We start from the raw sequence: 18659 nt of genomic DNA, 5'->3' as shown, positions 1-18659 counted from the left end.
TGAGTTTAATGGAGTGAAGCTTGATGTTACCTTCTGGCATTCTGTGAGGACTTGTTTGCTTTCTGGCTTTTACAAATGAGCTTAACTTGTAGAAACTTATAATCTTGTTATGAAATACATATAAGTGTTATAAGGAACTTGGCAAGTTGAATCCAAAAATTCATCAAAAGATCCTTTTACAAATCGAGTGGAAAATTAGTAACTTCTTGCATATAATAGATGAGTATTCTACGGTCAATGTACTTGGTCATACACATGCTTGTTAGCCCAAGATTTTGAGTCTTCAGTGTTTTCTTCACCAAGTGTTGGAGCCTGTGTCATGAATTTTCTTTGTTCTATGAGTCTACCATTGGGCTGCAGTCTGATTATTTTTTTTTTTTTTAAATTTTTGTCACAATCCAAATTGAAATGTAATCAAAATAGATGGCCTGATGCCTTCCCATTGCATAGGCTAGGAGCCTCGACTGACGTGTTTTAGTTGTCCAAATGCCTGTTTGCATTTGAGTTATTGGTTCACAGGCACTAAGGAGCGGAATATGATATACTTAGAAGGAAAAGTAAATTAAACTGTTTTTTCATGTGGTTGTTCCAGGTATTGCCCTCTTATATCTGCAATTGTATCGCGTCACAAAAAACCAGAGCCATTTGCAGCGATCTCTTGATTACGTGAAGAGAATCCTTCGCAATCTGAATGGCAGAAGAGTTACTTTCCTCTGTGGTGATGCTGGGCCACTAGCAGTGGGTGCAGTGGTTTATCACAAGCTGAAAAACGATGGTGAATCTAAAGAATGTGTTGCCAAGTAAGTGGTTGATGGTGGAAAAAGCCATGCCCTCCGTTTGTAGAGAGCATTGGTTCAGTAACATTAGCAAGTCGAGTTTTGGAGGTCAGGATTAAAAAATGGAGATGCTTTTTCCCCAGTACATTTTCTGTAGAAGATTACAAAATAGGCTTTATCTTTATTAAAGCTGGCTTACACTTGATTCGTATTTAGCGAGTTATCTTGAGTCCTCTATTGCTGTAAGGACAGGATGTCCTGGCCATATCTGTAGTGCATGCACATTTTGATTTTGTCACATTGAAGTGACATTTAACAAAAGCCATACGCTTGTCATCAGCAATATGTAGTGCTTGTGCAGTATGTGATGCTTCCTGTAAAGCGTGGGTCTTAAATGTAGATTCATTACAAAACATGTACACTGCAGGGATCTGGAAATATCCAGACAGAAACATTGTACGTTGGATTGATACGTAAAAATTATTTAATAAAACAGAGGCTTTAATTAGGTCAGAGCATAAGAAAGGTAGCCTGAAAAAAATCCAGCCCCTTTTCAAAGTAAGCTAAGTGTAACAAATGCCTTGAGAAATCCCATTTAGACGTACAGCTTCCATGGAGAACTGACTGTCCCTTTGCTGGTATGGAGCTGATTACTGTCCTGGCGAGGGCTGGAAGCACTGGGACCCTGTGGGGTTTGCATTCAGCACCAGCAATCCACCCACTAGTGATCCAGCAGCATACTTTAGGCTGCCAGAATTTGTGGGCTAGCTTTGTGTCCTCATCTCCATTCTAGTTTATATTTGGAAATATATTTGGTCTCTTTCTAATCTAGAGCCATAGTGTGATTAATCTCTGTTGCTGTTCCTGAATATTTCAGTTTTGAAATGGGTGGTAGGTTTGGGTTTTTTTGCTTTCAGAACTGGCAGTGAACTTGAACATGTCATTTTGGATGCAGCTAGGAAAGCATAAAGCATGAGTGTAGCAAAATGAGATTAGCAAGAAATCTTTTAGTCTCAACTCTGCTTGCAAAGTCATTTCTAGGAAGAGGACTGAAAAGGAGGTTAGTTTGATTATTTGTTCCTTTTCTTCCTTTCCTGTTTACAAATATAAAGACACCAATGGAGTGGTATATTATAGATGTCAAAATGTAAGCTATGACTGCACTTTCAGCTTTTTACCTTGTAGCTGTCAAGTTATATGATTTGAATAATAAAATAGTTTAACAGAAAATAATTTAATTCCAAGTCCAAAGAATACTTCCAAGAAAGGAGTGATAATATAATTTTTTTTTTTGAGGGAGAGTGGCTTTTCTCTGGTATTAAGCAGTGGCAGCATAAACAAGCCATTGGAGTCAGTGTTTTTCTTCAACATGATGTTAATGCTAACATTTCTGCTGAGTAATGGCTGCTGAGGGGTCTGGGAAATGAATTTAGTCTTAAACCAGATTATCTTGCCCCCTCCACCAATTTAAAATATGGTCATCTCCATGGTTTCATTTAATTGCCAATTTAATCACAAAAGATAGAAAGTGACAGGGAGGGAATGGCCAGGAACACAGGTCTCTGCTCCACCTCAATTCTAACAGAGACTGGTGCAGTAATAGCAGGGAGTCTCTTTGGAGCAAATAAAAGTTGCAATGGCCAGCATGAGGTTTTTTCCAATCACTGAAGGCAAGCAAAACACTTGTGCGTAATAGCAGTGCCCTTTACAAAACGGAGCTGCTAAACATTTGAGACATGTTGTCTAGGGAGAGGGAGTACTGAATGGTGATGCTGGGGTTTTTGTTTTGTTTTTGTTATTTCCCTCTTACATATCTACAACTAAAGGTCCTTGCTCAGGTAAAATTTCCAGAGGCTTCAGGTGATGCTCCCTGTTTGTTGGAGTATTTCTTCAGTCTCATCCTACCCAACTCTATACCCATACACCTTTTTCTGTCTGCACAAAAACCTGATAGTTGCACTAGTACTCTCCTGGCTCTGGCTCTGAGTCGCCTGTTTGTCGGGCATGACAGGCACGCAGAGCTCCTGTGTGTAACCCTGGCAGCTGCCTGAACTGGGGATGACTGAAGGAAACTTGGTGGGGCTTCGGCACTCATTCTGCTTCTGGTTGGATTGGTGCCTTGTGCAATACGTGATCCAGTATGGTCTCTAGAGAAGATACTCTCTCTTCCTACCTTCCTTGTCTGATGCAGGTTGTTGCAGCTCCAAAGGACAGTTGTAAGCACAGATGCTGAACTTCCAGATGAACTGCTTTATGGCAGAGCAGGTTACCTATACGCCTTGCTGTACCTGAATACTGAAATTGGGCCGGACACTGTCCCACAGTCTGTTATCAAAGAGGTAAGATACTTACTTTTCTCTCTCCAGTGCCACAGCATCAGTGAGATTGAACTGGAATCACTCCTTCACTTAATTCAAGGGATTGAGAGGGGTATGCTGGAGAGGAGGGTGTTCTTGAACTGGGAACTCATTTGTCCCTTCAGTCTCTTCCTCCTTTCCCTGCTGCCCAGGTGGGACTGAGACAGGCCAGTGCACATGGGTCCATGGCCAGCCATGGAAATGACTCTAATAAGTAACTAGTTTTGGAGCATTTTAGCATGACAAATTGTTATGAAAAACTTTGAGGCAGAAGTGTGGAAGTACTTCAGTGAAAAGAAGGAGAATTCAGTGTGGAGAAAATGCACAGCTGTTCTGCATGTACCAGAACCAGAGAAGGCAGACCTGGAAAAAGTGATTTAGAAGTATTTATATATTAACTTTCTACTCTTAGAAAGATAAGTGATTCCATAATTTAGGAAAAATTCCATTTTTACCTCAACACTCAAGTCCAAATGAATTTAATATCTTTGTCCTATCACTGTTTATTGTGGCTTGTTCTTTACTGTGGTTTTAATTATGACAAAGCAAAACCCTCTGAATCCAAGCAAGACAGACAGAAGGGGTGTGTTCTCTTTCTTAGGTAATAGATGCTATTATTGAATCGGGGAAAAACTTTTCGAAGGAAGAACGGAAAACAGACCGTTGTCCTCTGTTGTACCAGTGGCACAGGAAGCAATATGTTGGAGCAGCCCATGGAGTGGCTGGGATCTATTACATGCTCATGCAGGTAAGAGCATCTTCCATGGGCAGGGGTGAAACACCAGTGATTTCTCGTTTTGCATCAGAGGTTCTTATCTTCAGATTTCATGAATGTCCAGTGTTTTACTGGTCATGGTCTCACAACTTGGTGTGAGACTGCAGCACAGAGCTGTGCAGAGACGCCAGATCAGGCCATGGTAGCAGAAGTAAACTGTGACTGGGATATCCTCACATTAGAGTGAATTAACCCTTAAGTTGTGGTTCAGAGCACTGGCATTCCATGAGCTGAAGTTTCTTATCTTCAGCAGAGACAGTGAGGTGCCTTCCCTCATCCTCATACTTACTACTTCTGGTGCCTGCAGTTAGACCAGCTAAATAATCACTTACCATCCATCACTCTAAATCTTCAATTTTCTCCTATTTTTAAATGAGTACACTGCTGATGCCTCCTGCCCTCAATGCCCTTCCTCTCTTCTCCAGTAACTTGTTTTTTTCACTGTCTCGAAGCTTTTGGAAGACTATCCTTAATCACACATTAGTCTTCAGTATGCTTTTATTCTTTAAATGTTCTTCCTCTTCCTTATCTCCCCCTATTTCTTACCCAAAAAATCTGATGTTTCCTGTGCATTTATGACTCCTGCTCTCCCATTTCTCTTGTCCTGAGTGAAACTCCTCTCTTCTGTATATCTCCTCTTTCCCACACTTCAATCTATTCCCCCCTGCCCTGAGATTCTCCAATATGATTATAATGTTTTTCAAAACAGACCTGTATATCTTATTTCTTTTGTACAATCTGGAAAAAGAGCCATAAAACTCATTACAGAAGATGGCCATAGAGCTGCAAAATTTCTGTTGTACCTGTTTCTGTTTTTCAAAGGTGCTTCCAGTCTGTGCATCTTTGTCAATATTAATTTTCTTACCAGCTAATGGGAATGACCTCCCTTCCGGCAAGTGGAAGAATCATACATCCTTGCAGACTGAAACTGTGTAAAAATGTTCATTGCAGAAGTGACTGAGTTGGTATTTGGTGTTGTCACTGCTCAGCCGTTTCTCATTTGCAAAAGATGCTGTGACTTCTCTCCATCTGTTTCAGATTAGCTCACATTGCTTCCATCAGTAGCTGAGGCTGAAGCGGCTGACTTTGCTGTGGAAGTGGCTACTGCTCTCCTACCTGGGGGCATGTCTTAACCTTGCTTTACTCCCCATTTTCTGTAGTGACCATCTCACTGGGGCCTCAGGCTACTCTGATTTACTATGCCCTTGTCTTCCCACTTTCTTCAACAAGGTGATCCACCCTCTTCTAGCTCCCTCATCTTTCTGGCTTCCATTCTTCCTTCTCCAACTTGGCAAGATTTTCTAAGAAACATCTGGTCCTTTAAAGAAGCCTCTTTAAAGGCTCCGTCTTTCATTTACTATTCAAGGCTGATAGCAGAAATAATTGCACAGTGCTTTTTGGTTTAAGCAGAAGCTACTCTGTCTACATGTTAAAATCGTACCTATCTTTTCCTTTACATATAATTGTTGCTTTTAAGAATACCACAAAGCCATTGTTTATGCAGCATTAGATTACTGCCTTTCCACTGTACATTAAATATTGTGAGTCATGCAGAATTGAGTCATCCACTGCAGAAGAAGATGGCATATTAGAGTCTATCCTTTCCCCATCCCTCCCACGCCAAATGAGAATTTTTCTGTATTTTCAGCAAAGAATTCAGGAGGTGGTTTGTTGAGTGGTTGTTTGATAACAAAAAAGGGTGTCCAACACAGCACCCAAGATGTGAAGGTCACTGATCATCTTTTCTGTACGACATCTTTGTGAGGAAACATGTATCGCTGGATTTACTTACAGAAGACTACTGGAAGAGCAAGAGTTCAGCAGTGTTAAATAACTTATCCAGGAGATAAAGGGGGAATTCTGAAGTACTAGCTAGGGAATCTCTAACATAGCCCATTTCACTAACCCTGAGGCAAAAATTTCTGTTTGCATGTCATTCTCTTGGCCAGAGTCAGGACATGTACCTGTAGGTGCCTTTTTTGCTGTTGGAAGTAAGTACTGGGAACCTCAGTAGCTTGGGCAAAGAACTTCCTGGTACTAGATCTTCTCAGAAGCACCAGGTGAGAAGGAGGTTTGTAAAGAGCTATGCTCTTCTTGTTTTACCTCCCAAGGACGCATGGACTGGGCTGGGCCAGGATTGCACAGCTCAAGACTGAAGACATTTATTGCCAGTGCCCATCTGCTTTGCCTTCTGCTCCAGGGGTGCAGCATGAAATCAGAGCCCCGAAACAAAGCTTCCCCGAGAGCCTCCCAACCCCACAGGTCAGCATCTGAGTGAGGGCTGATCAGCTCCATGGTGTTCTTCATGATAAGCTGACCTGTATTCAGGTGTAGATCTGATGAGCAGTGTGAAGGGTTCTGTTCCATTCAGAAACTCAGTAGAGTTTGCTTGAGGGACCTGGGAGGTAGAAGTTTGGCAAAGCTTTCCTGGCTGAGGTCAAATACAAGCTTTTGGCTTTTTCAGGTTACTGAAAGTATAGCTATTGAAAGTCTTCCTTCATTTGGCTGTAGGACTGCGAATTGTAGCAGTGTGCTGGAGCTGGTGGGAAACAGTGAAGTTGTATGACATTGAGTCAGCAACGAAGACAAGTTATTTTAAAAAATAAGCTCAGCTATTAGGCTTCTGTAGACTAAAATTTCTGCAGTTGTTCCCACAGCTTGAAGGAATTCTAGAAATCATGCAGGCTGTGTTAAAAGAGAGAGCTCTGTTAGGAAAATACTGTAAAATGGGCTGATAGGGGAGGGAACATCCCCAAAGAACAACAGCAGACACAACAGATACCTTTACTTACAAGGAGTGTACAGGTTGGCGGATCTATTAATAAATAGAAGAAATGAGAAAGAAAATTCAGAAGAGCAATCTAAGGATGAGTTTCTAGTACAAAGACATTTAGCTACCTGGAGAAGTAGCTATTGCTTCTGAAGTTGGAAATGCAGATTTATAGCCCATAGCTTCAGGGCGTTTTGTTTATGACGGAAAACTTGAACTTACATAAACCTTTGCCGGGTAGGCATTACGTACAGTTGTCTTCATTTATTGGGAAACAGGACAGGTTGTCTACATTAGCTATTTTAAAAACAAAACGTGTCACTGGTTGTGTTTTAAGTGTGTATTATGAGCAAGAAAGCTATAAAACCATCTTTATCCTGTAAGTGTTCTCTCTATTCTAAGGTATTAAGAGAGGCCTATGAGTCCTGAAATCCGTATTCTGTTCTCAGTTCTTCCATAGTCTTTCTGTGTCACCTCCAGTAAGACAGGTAACAACTTGGTGTCCCAGTTTCTTTGTCTCTACAGTAGCTGTAAAAATGCTCTTCATAAGGGTATTGTAAGTAGACATTAATTAAATCTGTATGAAGTGATTCAAAGTAATATTTGGATCAAGGGCACATATGTAGGATACTTGAAAATAGATCATAGAATTAAGTGTTGATACACAATTTGTTACTATTTCTGTTTATGGTTTTGGTGGTGGGTTTTTTTATGTTTTCTTTAGCCAATTGCAAATGTGGACCAGGAGACTCTGGCAGAGCTGGTGAAGCCAAGCATTGACTATGTGCGTCATAAGAAATTCCGATCTGGGAATTACCCATCGTCACTGAGCAATGAGACTGACAGACTGGTTCACTGGTGCCATGGTGCCCCCGGAGTCATCCACATGCTCATGCAAGCTTATAAGGTGAATTGTTCTGTGTTCATATAGACCTCTATTTCTACAGAGAGACCTATATGTGGGCCTATTAGATTGTAAGGCTTGCATTTTTCATCTTCCTAGATCTAGACTTTCAAACCAGAACCCCAGGCTAGGCACCTAAAAACCTCAAAATACTTACATAGGTTTGTTTGTAAAAAGGAAATAAGTGGGTAAAATTGCTTCTCAGGATGCTGGTAGTTACTAGACTTTAGGCTTTCTTGGAAAAGGGCCATGTATTTAAACAATCTGGTATCAGAGTCCTGAGTGTGGGAACATTGACCTAAATTCTTTGAGTCTTCATCTCAAGAGTTTTAAGAATTATGTTGGTTTTCAAAAGCGTAGGTTCATGTGTCGTGCCAAAGAATGTCTTCCATAAATTACTCCATTATTAACATATAGCTCTTGAGAACTTAAAAGTCAGAGCAAAGATCCCAGGCCCCTTCTAGGTCATAAATATAACCGCTGAACTACCACAAGCCTACTGTTTGCTCTTCTCTATCCTTAACTAGGTTTACTGTCTCTCTTGTGTTGTGCACTTCTGATTTCCATGACATTTGAAAGCATGCCATTTAATTAAATTTATGCAAATTGATTCCTGCTCTCAACAGCCCTCCTTGGCATATTCCCTGGTTGGCTTCTGGGTGGGCTGATGAAAAGCAGGCTTGGTTTATGGAATAATTACTCTTGCTGCTACCTGAAATGTGAACTGTAAATCTCTTACAGCACTGCTGAATGAAGCAGCAGTCACAGTTTTTCCTTTGGACTGTGGTAGGAGATTGACTTAACACTGCAGACAACTTTTTTTTTTTCACCTCCTTCTTTGCCAATGCGATGCTTTCCCCAGCACAAAATGTTTTGCAGAAGATAAGAGGGATAGGACCAAGTTTTGTTTAGCAGTCTCCTTTCTGGCCTCTTTCTCTGTTAAGATGATGGGGCATATGATGCTTTTTTTTTAGTCTTTATAATCTGCTTTTTGAAGACACGATAAGACGAATTGGAGTGTGTTTTACTGGCTGTGCTTTCATAGCAAGCACAGGGACTTGTGATAACAAACAGAAGTGTTTATCCTGGACATCAAATACTGCTGTGCTGGGGCTTCATTTGAAATCTTACAGCTAAGTAGCTGACAGACCCTGTTCAGAGAGATGGACTTTCTTTATTGGTCTTGTGGATTTAAGAATCTTGCATGTTAATTGCTTCTGTTACCTTATGAAATAGCATCCTTGCAGGGGATGCCATCTCTAAAGGACGAAGTGTACAGTCGTGCATCAGTTACTGTTCTTTTTTGTTTTGTTGACCTGTAGAGTGACTTAGGCAAAGGGGAGTGAAAAAGTAGTCTTCTAAAGATGGAAGTCTGGTGGTGTTCAGCGAAACTGCTTGGTTTTGTTTTCTGCTCCCTTGATGGGCTCTCTGTGTCCAAAATGCACTTTGTTTGCAATAAACTTCACAAAATTTGCCCTTTGCCCAAACTAGCAAGTGCTTCTGAGTATTTCCAATACAAATGCTAATCGAGATGATGAAGTGTTCCTACTTGTACCTGTGACAGAGAAAAGAGCCCTGTGCTGTGCAAAGACACATTCTTCTGCATTTTCGACATGGAATTGAAGGCAGATGGTGAGCAATCAGCAGGAATTACTTTAAAAGACCAGGACCTAGAACTTTAGGACCAGATGTGATGGCCAGTATTCTGTGTTACATTTCCTGGAGGCAAGAATTACATTTCTTTATTTCAAATCAAATGATGTAGTGGTTTGGGAATGAAGAGGAGAAGCAAAAAAAGTGCCATGTACCCTTACAAAATAGATTACAGGTTGTAGAGCCAAGGGCCTTGAACTTGAGGGTTTCTTTCCCTTTGGGGTCCTGATTTCAGAAACAAAACTTTAAAAGCTCTTTCTTTTTCTGTGCAGAGAATTGAAAAACCACTAATAAGAAAAGAAAGGCAAGTCTACGATGAATGGATTATTAAAATTCAAAATAAATTGCATATCAAAAAACACATACCAACAGCGAAACATCTCTCAGGTCGAGTTTCCTTTTGTTTTCATTAATATTTCAATTTATGTGTGTTTATTTTGTTTTTATTCCACAGACCTTTAAAGAGGATAAATACTTGAAAGATGCTATGGACTGTAGCGATGTCATCTGGCAGAGAGGTTTGTTGAGAAAAGGATACGGGATCTGCCATGGTACTGCTGGCAATGGCTACTCCTTCTTGTCTCTCTATAACCTAACTCAGGACAAAAAGTACCTCTACCGAGCTTGCAAGGTGAGCTCTGCAGCATCCCAACAAAATTACTGTTCCCTTTCACATCATGATGCCTGTGCAAGAGTAAACTGTGATCAGAGTAGGCTGCTGTGTGCTGGATTTGGAGCTGGCTGGTGGAACAAGTGTCCTGTCACTTGCTCCCCTGTACTCAGGCTTTGACTGAGCAACTTCAGCTGTGTATGTGGGGCAAGCACTGTCTCAATACACAGAATGAAATGCACAAATGTTCTCTAAGGGGGGAGAAACTAAACTCATATTCAGAAAAAAATAAAGTCTGAAATTCAGCCTGCCTGAAGAATAACAGGCTAATGTTATGTGGTGCTAATTATTCTGCTGAGACATCCAACGTCGTCCTCAGCTCCTCAAGCAATGCTGTTTGTAGTCTTTTGTAACTATTTGTTTTCAGACTCCTGTCTGTTTGGGGCTTTTAGAGCTCGGAGTTGCAGTTAGTAAATTGCTCGCTAAAATTTCTTTCATTAATACAAATTGCAGAGAAAGACGCATTCAGAATTTTTCCACAGGAATTGTCCAAGTTCTGCTATCAGCTCTGTGCTGGCAATTATAATACCAAAGGAGAAGGCTTTCTTAACTTCTGTTTCCTCATCTCATAAGACTTTGGGTTTGGTTTTTTGTTTGTTTTGTTTTTGTTTGGGTTTGTTTTTTCAGCCTAATGCATGGATATTTGGTTTCATATTGCATACATAGCTAAGGCCTTTTTTAAGGCATTAGCTAGGCCTTTTTAAAGTATTGTAGTGGGAAATTTGATGAGTTGCTTGTTAGATGCTTTCAGATGAGCACTGGCCACATGCAAAGCTGTTCTATTCATCTCCACTGCCAGACTGTCCTCTACCAGCAGAGCTTTAAAAAGTTGCTGCTTGTCTCACATCTAGCAAAGCATCACGCCACGAGGACACCTGTGGGTGTACCGGCATCCTAGAGAAGGTAATAGACCCCAGGCACTCCCACAGCAAATGTGTGACTTTGTTAGATGTGGACTCACCTGCTGCTGACGAGCGAGCCACAGCACCACGCAGGCATCGCTGGCAGCACAGCTACCAGGCTCTCCCTGCCACCCTCCCTGCTCCTACATCTTCTGTGGCTCTGTGCAGCACTGGCAACTCCTGTTGGTGCTGCATTTCTGGCCCAAGAGAGCCCTGATGTTCTTCCATACGAAGCCAGAGAAAAGCAAGCATATCTATTTCTAAGCCAAAGAAGGAAGAGATTCAGTTACGTACCTGAAATCCCTTTGAGAAGAAAGATGTGGCACAGTGGCCAAAGACCATTTGCTGGAGGTGCCCAGCATGGTCTAGTCTGCCAATGTATTTGCAGCCCTTCTGCATTTTAGCATCTCCAGCACTCAGTCAGGCCCTTCAGGCTCTTGCAGGGCAAATCTTAAAACAGGCAGAGGAATTTCCTTGTCTGGCATTCTAGAAGTCTTTTCTTTTTGAGCCAGAGCATGCAAGGGAAGCGAACGTGCAGTTATGCTGATACCTAAAGGCATGTAACTGAGAGAACTAGATGGCTCCCTCCCAGGGGTGTTTGCTCACCCCGAAAACATGAGGCCCAGGGGAAGGAGTCTGCCTAGGAATCCCTAGTTACCTCTCAGCACCCATGAAACTGTTTCACGGATGAACCAGAAGAGCTTGAAAGGCCATGGCTCACAGAGCCCCCTGGTTTGTGCTTCTCACTTGGCTTCACAGCTTTTCTCCAGCATTACCAGGCTCCCAGGAGGCTGAGCCGCTCCTGGCTGGACCTCTGGGAGGAGAGAGGGGCTGTGGCATCTGGGGCTTCTGGCAACAGAACATCCGAGTCCTGTGCTGCTCAGCATTGTGATTAAACCACTGCTGATGGCAAGCATGCCCAGTCTGTGACAAATAATGGCAGATGTCTTCCTGCTAGAACATATTTCTTTTTTATTCCTCCCCCACCCAGTGTTAGTGTGGCTTACTGGATCTGTGAGCTGTGCTGAAGCTATGTACTTGTAAACTATGGTTGTGCTACAGTAGCCTGGGGTGCATTTCTTAAATTTCTGTTGCAGTTCCCAAGCTGGTAGTAATAATAAAGGCTAGGATGCAGTAAGATGTGGATGTTGCAAGAATTGATTGTAGTTTAGAAACATGGGATAAACATATTCTGTCCTCACACGTAAGACAAGATTACATGGAGAATTAAACCTCAGTTTGAAGATTCATACCCGTGGGGGGACCAAAAATGTTTCATCAGTTCTTAATAACAGTGTAGACCACAATGTTTGTAGGTTTTTTGCTGGATATTGTCAAGACATTCACATGCACACAGCCCTAGCAAGAGAAGAAAAATCCATCCCCCAATAAATATTTAAACAGAACAGAGTGGGGGAAGAAGGAAGAGATGCCACCCTTTATCCTCCTGTTGAGCAGATTGATGGCTCTGTGGGCATGCTCACTCCCCGTGTAACTCCTGTGCTGGAGCCGGGGCACCCTCTAGTAATTTTAGGACTGTATAAATGTAGCAGTAGTTACATTTGTACAGTCCTAAAATTACATTCGGCTCTTTGAAGGCAACCGCGAGGCTGATGTGGCCCCTTGTGAAAATGAGTTTGACACCCCTGCTCTAGTTAGTAGAATGACCTGTTTGCTAGCAGGTTGCCCAAATTGAAAGGGAAGTGGGGAGAGACCTCTCAGTTCTTTGCTTTGCAGGAATCTTTGCACTGTATCTTGAATAAGCAGTGATTTGCTTCCAAGTACAGAAATACCGAGGGAACTTGTGGCCCCTGTGTGCTCTGGGGAGCCATAAAGGAGAAAGAGGTAGTTGCTATTAAATTGATCCAAATGCAGTTCATAAGTCATGTATGTCTAATGTAGCTACTGCAGCAGTGTTGATCACACACAAGAAAGACACCGTTAACTCTTTCTAATGGTGTTCCATCTGCTGCAACAAAATATTGATGGCCGCAATTGTGTAACTGTATTTATAATGATTTTTCACAAGGCTTGGGGAGAGCAAATAAATTAAGTAATGGCAGTTGGAGATTTAATACTTTAAATTGGTGCACGGAAGTGAAAGAAAACCAAAATGCAATTAACAACCCTAAGTCCTGAGAACATGGATAAATTAAGCACCAAGACAGATAAGGAACTGGTATTACAGTATTAGAAAGATTTTGCCCTTGAAATTGAATATGTGTGTTCTCACAGCATTTTTCGTTGACCTGTAGCAGGGTTGATTTACAGAAAACAGAAGTTCAGTACAGCCCACCTAATTACATTGTTATGAAACTGAAACTCGTGCTGTGGAAATACATATCCTAAAACCTAATTGCAGTCTTGTCATGGTTGAAGTGGGACAAATTGACCTTGGACAGTGATTTCTGTGTTGTGTCGCTGTTTACACCACTTGATATTTAGTACCTGTTAAAGATATACAGATACTTAAGCTTGCATTTAACAGTCTTTTTTTTTTTTTTTTAAATATTTTCCCCAGTTTGCTGAATGGTGTTTGGAGTATGGTGCACATGGATGTCGTATTCCTGACCGACCTTATTCTCTCTTTGAAGGTAAACTGATGGTGTTGCAAATGGTGGAGGAAAGAAGGGCAACTTTGCAATTTTGGCACATGCTTAGGAGCTGGGAAATCTTTGGTGGGTTCCTCTCCTATCAAAAATAGACCCACCCCCTGTCGCTACCTCTGCTTAAAAGGAGGTGCAGGGGCAGGGAGAAAAAGACAAAATCATTCACTATCACAGCTTGGACTTTTGGTTGCATTTTCAGCAGTTTCCGATGTAAAGCCGGTGCCACTGTCATCCTTTGATAAAATTCTGCTGTGCTGACACCTCTTGGCTTAAAGAAAGAGAACCTGGGCAACAGTTTTATTGCAGGGGTTGTTGCAGACGGACTGGGCAGAGGAGCAGCTGTGGGCAGACGAGATCAAAGTCACTGCTGCTTGTGAGAATGAGAGCTGCTCTGCTGCAATACCAAAGCAAGGAAAAGCTAGTTCTAACATAAGCCCAAATCACTCGAACAGAAAAGAAATGCAGAATTCTTAGGGGCTTTTCTGCAAGTTCAAAGATGTTCCTAAATACTTTCCTAGAGCTCTGTATATATATTTTTTGGTAGTTTATTTTCTATTCCCTATCTCATCGTTATGTTTTAGAAATACAGTAGCAAGGAATCATAGACCCAAGCAGGATTTAAAGTAGTGCTGCTGTTTCCTGAACAATGAGCCTAGCGTGCCACCTATCACAAGTACATGAAATTACAGCAGACCAAATAAGATTATTTAACAAATAAACCAATCCAAGGTGCGAACACAAAAGAGCAGTAGTAATATACATCTCTTCTAAATACAGAGTCATTGTCTTAATGTTTAAGGGAGAAAAGTGTAAGTATTCTTATTCCTGAGAGCTCTCTTGCATGCACTTGTAAAGGGAAAATGCAGGCATAAAATCTGATGTATAAGAGCTTTGAAATTTGTTGAGAAGGTGAAGTAATGCCAGCAATAGGATGATTTGTGCTTTAATGCTGACATGCAGGTTTTATTTTAGTTTTTTAGTGTCAGTGATTTTGATTTTTTTTTTTTTTTTTGAGAAAAAACTAGAAGTCTCAAATTTGAGACAAGAAAAAGAAGTCTTAATTTGGCGGGTAGTTTTTGCTTAAAGTTGTCCAATTCTGCATGTATGTCCACTCTTTCAGTGGAAGTTGCATGTTCATCTTACGAGATTGTCTTAGCCGTTTCATGTGCACCAGATGCATTATTTCAGGAAGGTTCCTTTGTTTGTATGTGCTTAGCCGTTGATAAAATAGGAAGTCAACTTGGTCATAGAAGTGAGCTTGTATGCTCCCTTGCTGTAGGATGCCTCTGTCTGTCACCCTGAGAGTTTTATTAGGTGATGCTGGTGTTAGTGCTTCAGGCTCTGGATGACTGGTTTATGAATAGCAAACAAAAGAATCTGTACATCACAAGTATAATAAAGTTTTGCCTTTGTTTTTTGCACCAGTGAAATGATGAGCAAGAGGTGCTCATGTTCTGAGGGACAGTCCAAATTGGAATTTACTTTTTCTTAATTGAAGTATCATTGAGGTTGTACAGCTGAAAAAACTGGTAGCAGAGAGATCTCGGTTCTTTCCTTTGATCTTTTCAAGTGAAACTGGGTTTCCTGAGAAAAGTACAGATGACCTTGCCTTTCTATAGGCCCTAAGTTCACCTGTTAAAAAAAATATCTAGTGAAGAGGTGTTTAAACAGGCGTTGTTGCCTTTGCAGTCAGCTGTGCTACTTTAATGTCAAAGATGCACAAAAATGTCTTTCTCATTATGTTTTAGGTATGGCTGGAGCTATTCACTTCCTCTCAGATATTTCAGTACCGGAGACTTCCCAGTTTCCAGCGTTTGAACTTGGACCTCAAAGGAGCGAAAACAAAGTGGAACAGGACAGCTAAAAGATCATTTTGAAAGGAAACTCATGCCAAAAGAGATGAGACTGTTTAGTGCCTCTGATACTGAACCAACTCGACCCTGAACCGACAGATGGATAAACCCCTTTTTTCACCCCTGCCCCAAGGGACCATGAGGTCGTTCGAGCATGAATGGGAGAAGCCACAATTAAGTTCTGTTAAAATGACACCATCAGACATAGGACAAGAGAAGTCAAGTTTTGAACTTTCTCTCTTCCATTGTATTTGTCTTCTTCAGGTCTTTGACATGCTCTGCATGTTTATTGGTGTTGTCTGTTGATTGGAGTCTTTCATTGTTAGCACAGCTGGTCTCTGTGAATCTCCATCCTGTACCTTGGCGCATGACTCACAACAGCAGTGTTGCTTTCTGAAGTGTGGTTACCCAGAGAGTTCCACTTTATGCCAGAGAGTTTGCTGCAGGACAGTGCCCAGCTTCACTGGTGAGCTGGCACCTTTAAAAAGAGTTGAAAAACATTTTAATGTTCAAATTTTTCTGCATTTTTCTCCACAGTCCCTAGAAGCTAAGATGTTGGAGATGAGCCTTTTTTGATGAAGAGGTATGAGGCCATCTCAGTTTTCAGAAACTCAGCAGGTTGGAAGAGACCTGACTTGTCTTTTGCTGCTGTTGTGGGAGGTTTTTTTAAAAGTCTTGAAGGGCGGCTCCCTTTGATACCTGCACCTGATTAGTGTGTTGGGCACTTAGAGCAGGCTGGAGATGCTTGTCCCCATCTCTGCAAAGCCTCATCCCATAGCATGAGCTTATCAAAGTGAAGGTGGAGTCACCTGTACTAACCTCCCACTGCTGCCAAGAGCAGAGACAGCATAACTGTGCTTCTCCTCTCCTGTGTGTGGACTTGTAATAAACCTGTCCTGCAGCATCTTGCATGCAGATGAGTAAGAGAGGGTGTCAGGGCAGTTTCTCATGCTGCTTAACTTGGGATGAGTGGTGCTTCCGAACCAAGGCAGTGATTTCTTTGGGGCCCTTCCCTCCCTCTCCCAGCCCTGCTGCATTTAGCCCATATAGTATGATAGGAGCAATAAATACCAGCTGCTTGTGGAGGCTACAGAAGATTAATGAGCAATATGAAACAGTTGCTAGAGGCTGTAATGGAAGTTGATTTCATCTTAAAATCCAAACAGGAAAAGCCTTTTGCCCTTAGTTTTAACTTTGCTGCTAATGCTTTGCTTCCCCTGGTAATGGGGTGTGGCTGTGAAATACTAGACCTGCCTCCAGGTGCTCCTGAGTATCAGGTGGGACATACTCTAAGTACACTTACAGCAGGCTTACATGTTCCAGACAGTAAGTAGTTTACTGCTTGGGAAAGGTAAGTCAGTGTGGCGCCCTCTGACCTGCTCAAGTTCTGTTGTCATCTTTCCCACAGGTGTCCTTGTGTTCTGTCATTCCAAGTGTTTATTTTAATCGATCCCTTCTATTGGGTGGCAGTGTGACAGATGGCAGAGACTTTGACCTTTCAGGCATGCATTGGGATAGATGTGACCTGTGGGCCATCTTTTGAGCTCCAGTGTTTGTAGTTGGGCTTGGGGAGGCATTGCTGCTCCTGCACGGACCCCTGAGTGACTTCCTTTAACTTCATAGTGTCTGTTGCCAAATCCATTTGGATGTTCACAGTTTCCACATTCAGTTCTGCTGGGCAAGAGCAGCAGTGCCAGTGAGGGACAGCTTAATGTCACAGTGTAGCTCCTCTGCTGGTTTGGCAGGTAGGACTAAAACATGGGAGCATTGGCAGAGACTTTTCCACCCCTCTGGCAAAGGGCAGAAGATGGGGGGGGCACCAAACCCAGCTGCATCTCTACAGCTGGGCATGAGGGAAAGTGCTGAAAGGCAGGGGGAATGAGGGAAGCAGCCTGGCAAGTGGCTGAGGTGAAACAAAAGGGAGCAGAGCACCAGAAAGCGGAGGGATCACTGAGCAATAGGGAGAGCAGATTACAGGAGGCAATGCACAGAGTGTACTGGCAGAGGCCATCTCAAATGAGATGCTCCTCCGTGGCAGGCATGCTAAGGTCTGTGTTTCTTGTTTCAGCCTGTGCATCAACGATCCTGCCCATAAATCAGCCAGGGAGGAAACTGGCCCCGGGGTGAAGTCTCACAGAAGTCCTCGCAAATGAGGTATAATAGATGGCAGCCCTGATATTGTTTCACATCACATCACCCCCCCCAACCCCCCCTTTTTTCCTTCCCCTCTGCTCTGACTTCAGTGGGTTAACAGGGAAGGGACTTGCCATGTGTGCAGGAACCACCTGCAAACAGAGAACAGAAGCCACCGGCCCTCCCAGCAAATCCCAAGCATGTGTTATATTGATCGCTTAACTAGGGGCTCGACAGGCAGGTATTTTCATTCACTGGTTATAGACACATATGCCGCCTTGGCTGCTGAGCTTAGAATGGCACCTGTGGGAGGTGATTTTGGCTGGCTGGACCCCAAGGGGAATTAAAACTTGCTGGTTTAAAAAAGTATATAGGTGTATACACTTAGAATGACTTAATACTGAGCAGATCTCCGAGATGCTTGAGTGTACCTGTCAAAATAATGAGCAAGTCAGCTACCAGCTCTTTCTGTACCATAGCCAGCCGCCTGCTGCAGTGGGGCCAGGCACCATCTTTCTCTGCAGAATCCTCTTAGAAATGTGCAGGACTGGAAATGTAACGTATCGAGTCAGGAAGTGTCTTGACAGTGTGTCTGCCTCATCCTCCTGACGCGACTTTCCCTGTGGCTCCTCCTTTCTGTTCGTCACAGCGTTGTGATATCTAGGTTGCCAATTAAGAAAGGGTATTTTGTGAAGGTGAAAAAATGCATTTCACCAAGGCATTGTTTTCAGAAATCACATCCAACTAAAAATGTGGAAGATGTCTTAATATTCCCTGGTTTGCTTTGTCCGTGTGTAATAGGCCATCTGTTGCAAAAAGCAGTAGTGTTAAAAATGGAGATGCTCTTTGGGCAGAAAAAGAGGAAAAAAATTGCTGATGTTTTGTTCTTTGGCTTTATTAGTAAAGATCAAGCTATGTGGTGGTAATTTGTGTGATTTTTTTTTTTTTTTTTCCTGTTGTACTGCTTCCTTCCAGTGCTGTAGTGACAGCTGTCCCACTGATCCAGCGCTGAACCGCCTCCTATCTCGTAGTCCTGCAGGATGGTACACATACGAGAGTATGGGCAAATTGTTGGGGTTTTTTTGTTTGTTTTGGGGGTTTTTTTAACCTTCACCTTTTACTAGCATTGCAGACCTCACTGCTGCTTCTCCCAGATGATTTTTAGCGTACATTGCTTAGTGCAAAGCACTGCTTTCTTCTCTGGTCACACAGGTCTTGTTGAACACTTTGCAGCTCAAGCCTGACTCATGACTAGCT

At 42.3% G+C, this 18659-nt stretch overlaps 1 protein-coding gene across 1 annotated transcript in view; it reads left to right on the top strand.

Moving 5' to 3' along the window:
- Nucleotides 1-18320, top strand: part of LANCL2 (LanC like glutathione S-transferase 2) — a 33767-nt gene extending 15447 nt beyond the window's left edge. Inside the window, exons 3-9 of the mRNA XM_065629814.1 lie at nt 593-800; nt 2968-3115; nt 3735-3881; nt 7403-7585; nt 9690-9866; nt 13329-13401; nt 15165-18320. Coding sequence (XP_065485886.1) covers nt 593-800; nt 2968-3115; nt 3735-3881; nt 7403-7585; nt 9690-9866; nt 13329-13401; nt 15165-15280 — 1052 coding nt within the window. The 3' untranslated portion in view covers nt 15281-18320. The remainder of the gene's footprint in view (nt 1-592; nt 801-2967; nt 3116-3734; nt 3882-7402; nt 7586-9689; nt 9867-13328; nt 13402-15164) is intronic.
- The last annotated feature ends 339 nt before the right edge of the window (nt 18321-18659 follow it).

Source organism: Caloenas nicobarica, chromosome 2, assembly GCF_036013445.1.
Source record: "Caloenas nicobarica isolate bCalNic1 chromosome 2, bCalNic1.hap1, whole genome shotgun sequence".
Lineage (NCBI taxonomy): Eukaryota > Metazoa > Chordata > Aves > Columbiformes > Columbidae > Caloenas > Caloenas nicobarica.
The sequence above is the reverse complement of the archived record's forward strand: the minus strand, read 5'-3'. Positions and strand labels throughout refer to the sequence as shown.